Genomic DNA, 15,456 nt, shown 5'->3' on the forward strand with positions numbered 1-15,456 from the left:
GGCGTGGTCAAGGCCCGTGGCACCCCTCTCATTCCAGCAGGGGAGCCCAGGGGGCTTCTGGCAGTAGCTTGGTCATGGCTGGGCTGGATGTGGACTTTGGGGGAGCGTGGCTGAGGCCCTCAGCCCCCTGGGAGCCCGGGGTGCTTCTGGCAGTGTCTCTGTGGTCATCGCTGTGCTGGACACAGACATGGGGGTGCATGGCTGAGGCCCTCAGCACCCCCACCCCGGCTTGGGAGTCCGGAGCACTTCCAGCCACGACTCAGTGGTCATAGCTGGGCTGGATGTGGACATTGGGGTGTGTGGCTGAGGCCCTTGGCCCTCCCACCCTGGCTCGGGAGCCTAGGGGGCTTCCAGTCCTTCTAGATTTTATAGGTGTTCTTTGGTGATGTTAAACATTTACTGGTTAACATCAGAACTTTGTCTCTGATCTGTGGGGTTTTTAGTTTTACTGTAAGTTCTGTGTTGGATTATTAGCTACCTCCATCACTAAACTCTGCACTGGAACTAATTGGTTGTCTTTTGGTTACTTCTAAAATGGGGGGACTTCTGTGGGGACCAGCCCTTGAGTCCTGTGGTTGAGCTAAATTGCTGCTTTGCTGCTGATTCTCTGGGGAAGGCTTTTTGTGCAGCTCAGGTTTTAATTGTTGACCTTGTAAGCACTTTTGGGTCTTGTGAGGACCCATATACATGGGTTGTGTGGAAATTCTGATCTGGGCCTGTCTTTTCAGTGAACTGCACCCCCTGCAGTTCTATATTCCTGACCAGTCTCCACTGAGTGGGTCTATGATGATTGGAGGGCAGATCAGCTGTCCATGCTGTGCCCCAACGGTCCCCCGGTGGGCCCATCTCCCCCACTGCCCACACTCCAGACACTTCCCATGGGACAGGCCATGCTCTGGTCCCTTGCAATGACTCACTGGCCTCTGAATGGCTCCTTTTTTCAGTTTTCTGTGGCCCCTCGCTTCTATGTGGGTCTGCAGTAACCCTGTTAGTGGTCTTGCCGGCCTGGGGGCCACCAAGGCCCTCTTCTTCACTGCTGCCTCCAAGTAACTTCATACGAAGGGTACAGCTGCGGCTTTTGCCAGCTCCTGCTCCATGTGCTCACCAGGGCCAGGCTTGAAGTGGTTGGGGCTCAAAACAGTTGGAGCAGTCCTTTCTTTCTCTCTTCGTGGCTTTTCCTGCCTTCATGCACTCCATAGGTCTCTCCTCTTACCCTGAGCTCTAGTGGCCACAGCTCGGCTGTCATTGCTTTTTAATCTGTTGTGTCCTTTTCATTGTGTCATATCAAATGGCATATGATATCTAGTTGTTCCCACTAATAGTTTTTTTTTAAATATATAAATTAATAATTTTTTGAGATATAATTCACATACCATAAAATTCACCTTCGAGAAGTATAGAATTCAGTGGTTTTTAGTATATTCACAGAGTTATACAGTCATCTTCACAATCATTTTTAGAACATTTTTATCACCCTAAAAACACTCCATACCCATTTCTTCCTTCCCTCGGCCCCTGGCAACCACTAATCTACTTTCTGTCTGTGGATTTTCTTATTCTGGACATTTCATATAAACAGAGTCATGCACTAGGTAGTGTTTCAGGTTTCATCCATTTTGTAGCATGTATGAGTACATCATTCCTTTTTATGGCTGAATAAATCCATTGTATGGATATACCACATTTTGTCTATCCATTCGTCAGTCAATGGACGTGTTGGTTGTTTCCATTTTTTGGCTATTACATATAGTGCTGCTGTGAACATTTGTGTTACAAGTGTTTGTGTAGACATATGTTTTTATTTTTCTTGGGTATTTGTCGGGGTTCCCAAGACCACCCCTAAGTTCACTGATTCGTTAGGAGGACTCACAGTACTCAGTGCATAGTCTTGCTAATGGTGGTGATTTATTACAGTGAAAGGATACAAAGCAAAATTAACAAAGGGAAAAGTACATGGGGAGAAGTCCAGAGGAAACCAGGTACAAGCTTCCTAAGAGTCCTCCTCCAGTGAAGTCACAAAGGATGCACTTAATTCCTCCAGCATTGAATTGTGACAGTGTTTGAGGTGTTGTCTACCAGGGAGCTCTTTAGAGACTCAGTGTCCAGGGTTTTTATTGGGGGGGCTGGTCACATAGGTACTCTCTGCTTAGCACGTACCAAACTTCCAGACTCCCAAAGGAAAGCAGGTGTTCAGCATAAACAACGTTGTTGTACAAGTGTTCTAGGTTCAGTAAACCACCCTCATCAAGTAGAGAATGGTGGCAGTGCTTGGGAAATCCAAGTTCCCAGATGCCAGCCAAGGGCCAACCTTATAAGCAGGTCTTCCTAAGGATAGAAGTCTCACACCTGCTGTGTTTACTCTTCTGCACAAGTAGATACCCAGGATTGGAATTACTAAGTCATATGGTAACTCCATATTTAACTTATTTTGCCAAACTTTTTTCCAAAGTGGCTGTACCATTTTCATTCCCACCAGCCATTTATGAAGGTTCCAATTTCTGCGCATCCTGGCCAACACTTTTTATTGTCCATTTTTTTGAGTATAGCCATCTTAGTGGGACTAATAGGTTTTTAAGTTAGTGATTTGCAAGCATTTAGAACAAAAAATGATTTGTAGGAGGCAAAATGGGTTCTCTAAGAACAATCATGCCAATATAACCCCTTATTTTCCTTAAAAAAAATTTTTTTTTTCTATTTTCTGTACTAGCTATCCTAGGGCAGAGTGCTTTTATATTTCAGCCCATGTTTCACAATATCTTCATGTACAAAAATGGGGAAATGGGGGTTGTACTGATGGCTTGGCAGATTCTTCATTTGCTGATGGGTGGCACTCACGAGAGCAGTGCCGTGTCCGGGACAGGGGCCACTGCTGCTGTTTCCCTGACTCTGTCCTCAGCCTGGCAATTTTTATGTCCACAACTCAGGAGACACAGATGGCAATCCCATCAAGTTTGCAGATTACCCAAAGCAGGCAGACTCACACATGATGCACGATAAGATCCGGTTCCAGAAAGATCCTGACAGCATGGTATGGTAGGCAGAGTTCAACAAGATAGAAGTTATTAGGGACAAATGGCAAGTCCACACCTACAGGTTCTGGTCCAGATATAACCAGGGTGAGTTTGCACTTTGGTTTCTGTTTATTACCAAAAGAATAGCTGACCACACAAATGGGTGGCAAAGTCTTGGAGCACCCCTGGAAGAATGTTGTGTTGTGCAGGTCTGCTGTTTTCAGAGGACACCGTGGATGTGTGCAGGGACTTAGAGCTCTGTTGTGAAGGGAAGTGTTGAAGGAGCTGGCTGTTCATCTGGCCGGCAGGCAGTCCCCAGCAGCTTGAGAGTTGGCTGCCCAAGGCTGAAGGCCTGAAGTATGGAGGTGGGGTGAGCTCTCTTCCCTATGGCCCAAAGAAGAAAACAGATTTGGGCTGATTAAGAAAGAACTTTGTGAAACTCCACAGTTGAATGGGCTGCCTGGTAGGGTAGGGAGCATCCTGTCACTGGGGATGTTAAAGAGAGACTACTTGATACTCTATTAAGGAACCCCTATGGGGCAGGAGCTGGCCTAGATGACCTTTAAGGTCTTACACTGCCTAAACATGAAGTCAGGGTCTGTGCATCTCTAAAGCTAGGTCCAGTTATCACCCACAGCATTATCAAGTTCCAGAGTGAAGATATTAGCCTTTCTGTGGATCCTCCTCTTCTTGTGCCCCTCGCAGTCCTACCTGTCCATCAGAACACTTGTGTACCTATGCAGCCTCCCTCAAGACACATGCATGTCCCCTTCTGAGTACCTCTGTTGCTCAGCAGCCCTTCCTCTCTGGCCCATTTGCCTGTTATGTATCTTACCTGTGATGTGTGTGGTCCATGGCAAGTCTCCCAGCCATGTGTTAAGCTCCAGAGCCCATTTTTTTGTTTGTTCTTACATTCATTCAGCAAATATTTAATGAGCACCTTCTATGTTCCAGTCCCTGGATGAATTGTGGAGCGTGCAGCAGTGAATGAGGGGATACTGATCAAATAGCTTCAGGTATAGACGTTTTAGTGCAGGGACTGTGCATCAGGAATGTGGGGTGGGGGTCTGATTTAGGCGCCTGACTTGGGCTTGACTAGGACCTGAAGGAAGATGTGCAGTTGGCAGGGAGGAAAAGGGTAGGGGCCAGAAGTGTTCCCAGCATGGCTGCAGCCCAAACTGCGGCCTGTACACAGGACAGGACACCTGGTGACACCTGGACACCTGGCTTGCTTAGGTGACAGATGACAGAGAGAAGAGAGATAGGACCACCTGGCTGGGGCTTTCCCCATCCTCTGCTCATTCAGCACCTCAGCTGAGCCACCTGTGACCTGAGCTGGGAGGCACGTGTGTGTCTGAGGGTCTGCATGTAAAGGCAGCTCTGATTGCATTCTGAATCCATCCTTCGCCTCGGTGATGTGGATGACTGTGAGAACGGACCACGTTCCAAACATCCCTGCAGTGACAGCTCCTTTGAGACCATGTAGATACTTGTGATACTTGTAATTACTCCTGAACACCCATTCCTCTCTAAGCAGGGGGAGTCTTCAGGATAGGGTGCAGTCCCCCTCCAGACCTCTGCTCCTTCTTTTCTGCTGTCATTTATGTTTTAACAGCCTGCTGCTGCTCTCCCATCTAGTCACCTGCACTCCCTCCCCTTACACTGACTTCATAGAGGGAGCCCCCAGATAAGAGAGACCAAGGGAAGAGGCCAGTCTCCCTCAAGTGCTCAGACCTGGTGTTTTAGTCCGTTTTGTGTTGCTATAACAGAAATACCTGAGACTGGGTAATTTATAAGGCAAAGAGGTTTATTTGGCTTATGATTCTGGGACAGCTGCATCTGGCACAGGCCGCAGGCTGCTTCTACTCATGGCGGAAAGTGGCAGGCAGCCAGCGGGTACAAGCAGATCACATGGTGAGAGAGGAAGCGAGAGAGAGAGAGAGAGAGAGAGAGGGAGAGAGAGGGAGAGAGAGGGAGAGAGAGAGGGAGAGAGAGGGAGAGAGGGAGAGAGAAGGAGAGAGGGAGAGAGAGGAGGTGCCAGGGTCCTATAAACAACAAGCTCTTGTGGGAACTAATAGAGCGAGAACTCACTCATTAATCCCCCCGCCCCCAGGGAGAGCATTAATCCATTCATGAGGGATCCACCCCCATGACTCAATCAGTTTCCAACACTGCCACATTGGAGATCAAATTTCCACATGAGTTTTGGAGGGGACGACACATCCAAACTCCATCACCTGGCAATTATTTTTCATTATTGCCAATTCAAGATAAATAGAAAGTAACAGAGGAATGGAACTGGGACTCAAACCCATGCCAAGCGCTTGGCACATGTTGTCATGACATTTGCATGTGTGTTGCAGGGAAGCCACATGTCAGGCAAGCATGCAGGTGGGGTCTGCTGCCCTGGGAGATGAGAGAGCTAGATTCCAGCCTGTCTGGCTGTGCTGCCCTGACCACTTTTCATCTCTGAGCCTCAGTTTGACCATCTGTGAAATGAGGAGGTGGTACTAGATTATTCAACCATTCACACAGAGTCTGGGCCATAAACTGACCAGGTGTGCCCTCCTGGTCTGTGCTTTTGGGCCACAGCAGCGAGCGCAGTGGTGGTCATTGTCCTGTTGTGCTTTCTAAGTCTGGGCACTGGGAGTGCCAAGCATGGAGAATGCAGGTGGAATGTTCTAGAAAGAGGGGTGCTGAGGAAGGAAACACAGACCAGGAGATGGCAGGAGAAAGCAAACAGATGCAGGACAGTGTCTGGAATTGGGTGAGCAATAGAAATAAATATAATAGATCAGTGGTTCACATATGTAGCCCATGGACCAGCAGCAGCATGTGGAACTTGTTAGAAAGGCAAATTCTTGGCCCCTACTCCCAGACCTACTGAATCAAAAACTCAAGGAGGGGGGCCCAACACCGAGGGGTTTAGCAAGTTGCTCAGTGACTCTGATGCAAGTTAACATTTAAGAACTAATAGACTGGGTGGAAGGAGGGGTGAATGGATGAGGCTTGGAGAACCAGCCAGGTGTTTTGAAGGCCAAGGGGGGAGGAGAACTAGTGTCTGTCAATCACTTGTTGTCAGAAGTGGCACTTCCACTACATTCTTTCAAACCTTCCAGGAGTGTGGCACAGCAGGCCTTATGATGCCTTGTTAAAGCAGGCCTCAGACAAGGCTACTGAGACTCAGAGACACTAGTTTCATGCCAAAGTCACAGAGGAAGCTGCAGACGTGGGATTAGAACCCAGGCCTCTCTGGTCTGGAAGCAGTTCTTCCTGCTGCCCGGGGCTGCTTCCCCACTCACCTGTCCCTCAGCTGTGCCTTCACTGGTCACCCCAGAGCTCTGCTGTGCTGTGCCCCTTCTGCAGCCTGCCGTGCAAAGGCAAAAGGGTCGTAAAGGCAAATGAGGGAGACCTTGGGGTCCAAGGGAGTGGAGGGGGGGGCTGTCACCTCACATCCCCCTCAGCCTCTGGGTCTAAGTGTAGCTTCAGGAGCAAGCTGCTGGCGTGATGCTCCTTGCCTTGACATAGTAAGAACTCATGCACACAGGATGACAAAGTCCACCATACTCATCAATGCCTGTGCGTGCCAAGCCCTGTGCTGGGTGCTGTGGGGGAAACCGAAGCAAGGCAAGTGTAGTTTCTGGCCTTGAACTTATGGTCCAGAGCCAGGGTAAAAACAAATAACAGTGACCAGCTGGGGTGCTAGGGCCTGGGACATCCAGGGTAGGACAAAATAGTTCAAAGAGACTCGTGCAGTGAGTTTAAAGGATAGAAGCAAGGTTTTGGGGGTAGAGGGCATGGGTTCAATACCCAGCACTCTCTGCGACTCACTGGGTAAGCTTGGGCAAGTTACTTCATGTCTTTGACCTGTGTCCTTGTTTATAAAATGGAGTTAACAATACCTAGCTCAGGGGGTTGTTCTATTAGATTATAACAGGCACTCACTCACTCAGTGAGAGTTAGCTTTCTTCCCTTCAGAGGATTTACCTTAGGCCAGAGCAAAACAGGGAAGGCTTCATGGAAGAGGTGGCTTTTCACCTTAGCACTAAAGGATGACTAGAATTTAGTTAGTGCTTTTTGTGTCTTCTCTAAGGAATCTGTGGGTAGACCCTGGACACGTGGAGTTGTCTGAGGAGAATGCTCTTTCAGGTGGCTGTAACTGGACAAATAAAATTATGGTGAGAGAAAGTTGCCCTCTTCAATTTGGAAATTTTGGAAGATTATTTTTTCAGTGTGGTTTAAAATCCTTTTGCAAAGGGCAAAGCCGGGTGTCTCATCACATTGAGGTTCTCTGTATTCCACTTTTTCTTGCAGATGATGCAGTTTGCCTGGCAGAGCTACAAGCGTTATGCAATGGGGAAAAACGAGCTCCGTCCACTGACAAAAGACGGCTATGAGGGTAACATGTTTGGTGAGTTGATTTAAACCACTTTGACGCTGGGGAAACCACTGCCCCCTGGTGGCCGAATGGAATTTCATTTTTGGCTTTTCACCTCCTTAGTGCATTCCTATTTCGCCAGACTTGGGGGCTTCCAAGTGTGTGTTGCTTCTGGGCTGTTGGTGCTTTTGAGCCTGCCTAGATCTGGGAGAGACTCCATGCTTCTCTCTGACCTTACAGACTTCTTTGTGTGTAGTTATCTTTTTTTTTTTTTTAGAGTGGAAGGACTTGGAAATGTGAGTATGGATGGAGAGGGATGGAGATCTGTTTCCATGGAGGTTTGGAGACCTGAAAGACACAGAGGACTGAGTTTAAATCCACTTCAGAGTGGCTGTAAAATGGTCTTGGGGGTTTTCATAGAGAAACCGAATACTTATCTGATGAGGCTGGGTACCCGTGCTGCCTACAGAGCCATGGGGGTGGGGGTCCCCCATGCACTACTTGGAAGACGGATAGGACAGCCACATGGTAGGGGTGGTGGCATGCTGCTGCCGCTTCTCCACAACTTGTCACATTGTATCTACAGTCTCACTTGCTGCCATCTTTGATTTCTCCCAGTCACAGGATTCTCCTAACCTAGAGCTTTGAGAGCCTCTCTCTGCATCTGAGAGAGACTGCAAGGTGCCTTATTGTTGGCATGGCCTCAGATTTCAGAAGTAACACCCATCCAAGTTATCAGCTCCCCTTGCTGCCGGCATTTCACATGAGAAGATGCTGGAGACAGAAGCTGTGTGGGACTGGAGAGGGGAATTCATGGCCTGTATCCCCTTAGAGAAGCAGGCTCCTGAAGTCAGGAACGAAAGAACCAAGTCTGAGATAGAAATTCCCAGGAAAATCTTAAAGGCAAATTACAAGGGATGCCCCCACATGCATGCCTCTGTCAAAAGCATTTGTGCTGTGCAGAAGGTGACAGGGACCTACCTTCCTCCTCCTGACCAGTCAGCGTCATAACCTTTCTGGCTGTTCAGACAACTCACTCCCCTTGTGGGGGGTGTGGATTTGAGTAGCTTATTTATTCTTCTGATTATCCTAGGAATGTAGGGGGAAAGGTAAAATATCCAGAAAGTGTAAAGCAGGCAAAAAAATAACTTCTGCCAGATCTTTTCTTTTCTTCTGTATGCTTTTTTCCCCTTTATATTCAATTTTATGTCTTTCCTTTTTTTTTTTTTAGCTTAATGTTACATCATAAGTGTTCCCTAAGTCATTTAAATTTTTCATAAAGAATGTTCATAATGATTTCAACATTAAATTGAAATGGATGAGCCATAATTCATTTAACCATCCCGCTAATGTTGGACAAAGGTTGTTTCCAATTTTTTGCTATTAAAAATAACTCAGGAATTATCATCTTTGTGCATAAAATTTTGTCTCAGGATAGATTCCTAAAGGGGAATTCCTGACTCAAAGTGGGGAAGAGAGATGCTTCTTTAACCTCAAATATGAAATCTCTAGATTCTAGTTTAGGTGGCTGGCGAATTTACCTGCCTAGAACACAGACCTTCTCCAACACTCCCACATCAGCCCTGGGGAAAGATTGCTGGTGGGGATCTCATCAATGTTGTTGGAGTTTTTGCTAGTAGTGTAAACAGGGATGTGATCAAGAAAGCTTCCCTTCTCCTTCTCTCTAAGTAGTTTGCAAATATTCAGGGAATTGGTGGTCAGGGTAGGAGGTGGGAGAGACTGCTGATTTCTGAAACTTCACAGCATGGGCATAGCTATTGCTCAGACCATCACAGAAAACACTTCTGGGAGGGAATGGGCTAAACCAAGTCCCATTTTGTAAAATTCCTTAGGACCTGGGATTAAATCTCAACCCTCCAGTCCTGTTCCAATAACTGAGCCTGGTGGAACGTGGGCTGCCTGGAATGGTAGAAAGAACCTGGACCTGGAGTCAGAAGACCTGGATGCAAGTCCTCACTTTGTCCTCAGCTGTGTGGCCAAGTCCAAGTTACTTAACCTCTCTGGGCCCCTGTTCGTTCATCCTTTATATTGGTGCTGCTACAAGGATATAAATGAAAGACTGTGTGAATGTGCACATATATAGAAGTGATTTATGATTTTTGTTGTAACAATTGAGGTTCGCAGTTGCCCCAGGGAGCACATGGTGGGTTTGGGTCTCCTGAGTTGTCTGTCTCCCAGGAGCAGCCTTGGCAGGGAGCTGCAGTACTCCTGGCAGTGAGACAGAGCCTTCCCTCCACAGCCAGGGGATGAGCCCCAGTGGGTGGCCAGCTCCTGGGAAAGGAGGGTGCACAGGGACCCAGGCACTGGGCAGGGAGAGCCAGGTCTAGATTTACTTAACACTCAACAGATGCTTGGCCAGTGCTTGCTGAGGATACAGGAGTGAGTGGCACAGAGAAAGCTCCACCAGTTCTGCCAGGACATTCACTGGCAACCCTTCCCTGGGCCTCTCTGGGGTGTGTCTAGTACTCTCAGAGAGAGGAACAAGTAGAGGTGATCACAGGCCATGACATGAACAGTCCTCACTGGCTTGAGCTTCTGTTTCTGGAGCCCAGCTGAGCTGGGTTCAAATTCAGATGTTATTACTTCCTGATTGTGTGACTTTGGGCAAGTCAGTTTTCTCTGAGGATGACTTTTTCCAATCCCGCAACCCAGGGCCCACCTGACCCATAGTTAATAGTGCTGGCTTTGATTGTTGTTACCACTAATGAGTCTTAGATACAGAGGCTTATGAAAACACACCCAGAGGAGGAGGGCTGAGGGCATTCAAGAAACCTGGGAAGGTTGTAGTTGGGGTGGGGCCATGAGGGGCTTTGAAGCTAGACTGTTCCCCAAGCTAGAAGGAGATGCGCTGGCCTGAATTAAGCAGCTGGTCACACTACCACTTCTTTCTCTGGACTGGGGTACTGCTAGGTTGCCTCATTCCTGGACTCTGGCCACTGCCATCATCACTGACCTTGCTGTAGGCTGAGCTCTGCAGACACAAGGCACCTTAGGCAGGGTCAGATGGCAGGCAGTACCCACCCTGCCCACCTGGCTGAGTTGATGTACAGGGAGCCCCTGAGCAGTGCCCCCACATCCTAGAGGTCAGTATGGACCTGGGCCTCTGCAGCCTCATCATGGGGCTGCGGGGTCCACGGGGCTGTATGTGGGGAGGGTGGTGAGTTCACGCTGGTGCCTCGCTCTGCCAAGATTTACAGGAGCCTCAGCGAGGGTGCTCTGATACCTATGCCTGGTCTCCCTGGGCGGTGCTTCAGCAAATCAAATCCCCCTCCTGACTGACCACATGCCCCTCCCGGAATCTGTTCTCAGGTTGAGGACATGACCTCTGAGTGAGGCGTGTCTCATGCCAGTTTTTGTGTCCTGAGCAATTGTGTCAAAGTGGCTTCCTTTTTATCCACATCCAGTTCAGCAGGCCTTGTCAGAAAACACTCCTAAGACCCCAATGGCCACTAGCAAAGAGGACACAGCCTGCTCCTTGCCTTGTGGCTCAGGCCAAGAGAGATATCTACCTCTTTCCCCTCTCCTGAGAGGTGGCCATATGGGATAGCATCCAGCTGGGCCTGGGTGGAGCCTCTGTATTGCCACTTAGCAGCTGTGTGGCCTCAGGCTGCAGAGTGTGGGGGGGGGGGTATCCCTACCTCCTGGTCCTGTGGTGACAATTAGAGAGGAGACATGCAAAGGGCCTAGCTCCATACTACCAGGCACGGAGAGGCCCTTGATCAGGGGTGCTCTTATAGCTATTAAGTCACAGAGGCAAGTTTTCAGTTTGAAGAATGCATTGGGGAGTGAAGGAGGGGGAAGTAAGGGAACCAGCCATAAAGCAGCAGCCATGGGGCAGTGAAACAAGTGGCTCAGTGCACTGAGGCCGGCTTCCACACCTGTAAAGAGGGGCACACCTTGATACCTGCTGCTAGCACTTGGGGGAACATTAAACCAGTTGAAGAGCACGGTCTCAGGGACTAGATGGCTTGGATTTGCATGCTGCTCTGCCACTTACTAGCTGTGTGACCTTGAGCAAGTTTCTTAACCTCTCTGAGCCTCTGTTTCCCCATCTATAAAGTGGAGACAAGATTCCCAGGATTGTTTTGAGAACAAAATGAGTTAATGCATGTGAAGTTTATCCTCACGCGTGGTGCATAGCAAGCATTCCTCAAGCGTCAGCTGCTATGAGGATGAGGCAAGGATCTCAGAATAGTGTGTGCTGCTCTCATCTTGCCTGGGGCATGCCATGTCCCCTGGATCCAGGAACCCACGTGAGTGCTGCAGGGCTTCCCCAGCCCTGATTCCTCCTGCCCTGTTCCACCAGCCCTCAAATGACCGTGGCAGAAATCTTGGGTGGGCAGCCCTTTGGTAGGCATTGTACCTCCCACTTCTTCATTAAGCAGCTTACACCTGAATTTTTAACAGGAAAGAGGCAGGGGAAGGTCAGGGTTTAAGGCCTTGGAATAAATCAGCCTCCTGCCAACATGAGGGTTTCCGGACGGGCACTTGGTGTCCAGGGACCAACCTTGAAAGTCCTTAATGAACTTTCATCTTTCCAACAAGTCAGACCAATCGTGAGAACTTCATCCTCCCTTGGCAGTGGGAGAAGTTGCTACAGGGCACAGAGTCTTGGGATATCATCATTGATGAGTCCAACCCCCTCATTTTAGAGTTGGAGAAACTGAGGCTCAGAGAGGGGAAGGGACTTGCATGAGGTAGTTACAGCATGTTAACTGTAGGACTGGGACTTGAGTGCTGGTGGCCTGAGTCCCAGCCCATTGCTCTTTGCACTGCCCACTCTGAGATTAGCCAAATTGTCCAAGGCCAGATTGCTGAAACACAGGCCTGCCCTCATGGCCAGGTCATGACTAGGAACTAGGAATTCTCAGAGTTTTAACAGGAGCAAATTGTCTTTTAGGAGGTATATGATTTCAGGGCCAAGAGCCCACCCACTCCCTGCACATGCATCACTCCAGGCACTGTAGCTGCATTCTCCTGAATCCATCTCACATCCCTTTTAAGATATAAATTACCTTATCCCCATTTCACAGATGAGGTAACTGAGACTTAGCAAGGTGCAGGACTTGCAGTGACTTAATCCCAGGTCTGTTGGACTCCAAAACCCAAGCCATAAACTACCATGCTGTTCTCTCCCCTAGTGACCATGTGCAGTGGCCATAGAGCTGAGAGGTGGAGGGGCAGAGGGATGGTCTCAGGGCTGGTGTGTTGCATCTTCAGCTCCACTGCGACCATTGAAAGCCAGGGAAGATGTGTGCTTCATGGCTAGGCTCTGCAGCCACCCATCTCTAGGCATCATTATTTATTGGACATGAACTTGAGTATTCAGGGATCAGACAAAAGATTCAGATTTCCCACTTTTCTTCCACCATCAGAAGATCTTTTATCCCTGCCCAATAACCTAAAAACACCCACTTGCAGATAATGTCTTTGGACACCAGCATGATAAACTGAGAGGAGCATGGATTTGAGAACCAGACCAGCCTGAGTTTTAATCCTGGCTGTGCCACTTACTAGTCATGTGATCTTGGGCAAGTAATTAGCCCCTGTGCACCTCAGTTTCTCCATCTGTACAATGGGGAAAATACCTACTTCACTCAGCAGTTGTAAGGATTAAATAAGTTGGTGTTTGTAAAACACCTGGTGCCGTACCTGCCCACATGCATTCATTAAATGTAGGCTGCTATCATTATTATATTTGTTAAAAAATAATAATGAGAATAATTATAATCCAAGGAAAGAAACAGTGCCTGGCACATAGTAGGCTCTTGATAAATATTGTGGAATGAATGAATTGCCTAAAGCAGTCTCTGCCTGCCCTGTTCTTCCCTGCTGCCCTTGGTCCTGGATTTGGCTGGGCAGGGACTGGATCTTGCTGTGCTCTCTGTATCTCTCAGCGCCTTCAGCTGCCTTTACCTCCTGTCACAAAGTGCACTTAGAATCAGCAAACAGACCCAGTAAAAGTAGCAGTCCTGCTTAGTCAGCAGATCTGAGCCTCAGACTCTCTGTGGAGGTGCTTGCATGGGCAAATGCAATATCCCCCTGCTCCGAGCTGGCCCCAGGATGACCATGAGAGCCCCAAATGGGATTCCACCTCTGCCTCATGAATCCCCGATAGAACTGACAACCGAATCCCCATTTCAAGGGATGATTTATGGTCTTGGGTGAGTTTAGACAAAATGAACATAGCATGATTTTCAGATCACAGGCTGGGAATGTTCAGCCTTGGCAGAGAGAAAAATCATCTTTGCCTTGTAAACAGAGCAAATATGATGTTGAAGAGGGAATAAATCCAGGCCTCGAGATGTCATTTTTACAATTGCTTTTTGGCGTGTGACTTCATAGTGACTTCTGCAAACTGTTCACTGCAAACTCTCCTACATACCCGTGCACACGCACACACGCACACGCACACACACACACACACACATACACGTTTTACTGGGTCTTTTTTTTTTTTTTTTTTTTTTTTTAAAAAAGATGACCGGTAAGGGGATCTCAACCCTTGGCTTGGTGTTGTCAGCACCATGCTCAGCCAGTGAGCAAACCGGCCATCCCTATATAGGATCCGAACCTGTGGCCTTGGTGTTATCAGCACCGCACTCTACCGAGTGAGCCACGGGCCGGCCCTTTACTGGGTCTTTTTGTGGGGGTAAGAGTTACTTCAGCAGTGTGGCTGCCTTAGAAATTGCACACTTTACCAGATAGTTTATGAAAACCACTTGCTTCCCCAGTTTTCCATGGATCTCCATGTTGCCTACCCTGATTTTGTTTCTGGGAGGTAGTAGCTTTGACTTCAGAGATATGCCTGGTTCAAATCCCCCCCGCCCAGCAATTGCCAGCTGAGTGGAATGGGGCAAGTCACAAACTTCTCTGAACCTCAGTTTACTCACCTGTGAAATGGGGGAAGGGGGTGTGGCACACAGTAAGTCGTACCAAACATTAGATTTTTTTCTTCCCTGAACATACACACATCCTTCCCAGTGCCTTTTTCTCCCTCCCTTTGGTTGGGTAACAGAGCATTTTGACTTGTCTGGCTGAAAATACCATATCTACTTTATGAGTTCCGTATTTTGAAGTGGTTTGTTTTTTTTTTCTGGGAAAAAAAAAATCTATAGTTCCTGGAAAATCTGTCAGACTATGTTGCTCACTGATTCTGGCAGGCTGTGGTGCACATTCCTGACCCAGGCTTTGAGTTTGTTTTGAGAAAGAGCTGTCATCAGCCTAGCACGTGGTGAGGTTGCAGTCCCTTGGATGGAATGGCTCAGGCTTCAGGGCAGCCAGCGACCTTCCCAGCAGTCACATGTTTTGGGAGCCCCGAATGCTCCATCCGGAGGCCAGAGGCTGTAAAAGCACGGAGGAAATGGATTAGAAGCACTCGTTACTGGCAACCGGGCCTAAAGGCACAAGGAGAGTAATTGGATGAAAATATCAACCCCCATGCTGAAGGACAGGCAGAGCCTGCGGTTGCTAGACAGATGCTGCGGCCCCATGGTGGTCTCCCTGTGGCTTTAAATGACACATCTGCAATTCCTTGGCCACTTTCTGATAACCAGTTGTCCCTTGGGTCCCACTGGATGATTGTCAAAGCAGAGCACTCAGAGAGCTCTACGTTAGCCTGTAGGACTGGCCATTTGTGGTGTGACACTCTGCACCCTCCTCCTTCAAAGATTTTTTTCCCCCAAGCAGTTTCTAATTAAGATGCGTCTTGCCCATTCTCTTTTTCTTTAAAAGTCTTCCCACCAGCACAGGGCATAATTTATCTCTCTAGAAAATATAGTAGCAGATTGTTGTAAAAAGAAAACTCGAGGTCAGGAGGCTGGGGTCCGTGTCCCAGCTCTGGCGCCAGCGGCCTTGTGAGCTGGGTCTGCCTTTGGGCCTCGTGTTTTCAGCAGCACAAAGGATTTGCATTCAGGGCCCCACTGTCCTCCTTGCCCAGGGTTCTGGGATTCCTGGTTGGTTACTAAGTTGATTCTTTTTTTTTTTTTTTTTTTTTTTTATTTCTAAGAGGGTATTTGGGCCATTGCCGGTTCTCTTGGAATCTGA

The 15,456-nt window shown here is 48.3% G+C and overlaps 1 protein-coding gene across 1 annotated transcript in view; it reads left to right on the forward strand.

Moving 5' to 3' along the window:
- The window catches only part of MAN1C1 (mannosidase alpha class 1C member 1), a 141,398-nt gene that overhangs the window by 53,130 nt on the left and 72,812 nt on the right, over window positions 1-15,456 (forward strand). Inside the window, exon 2 of the mRNA XM_063104987.1 lies at window positions 7,326-7,422. Coding sequence (XP_062961057.1) covers window positions 7,326-7,422 — 97 coding nt within the window. The remainder of the gene's footprint in view (window positions 1-7,325; window positions 7,423-15,456) is intronic.

Source organism: Cynocephalus volans, chromosome 8 (assembly GCF_027409185.1).
Source record: "Cynocephalus volans isolate mCynVol1 chromosome 8, mCynVol1.pri, whole genome shotgun sequence".
Classification (NCBI taxonomy): Eukaryota; Metazoa; Chordata; class Mammalia; order Dermoptera; family Cynocephalidae; genus Cynocephalus; species Cynocephalus volans.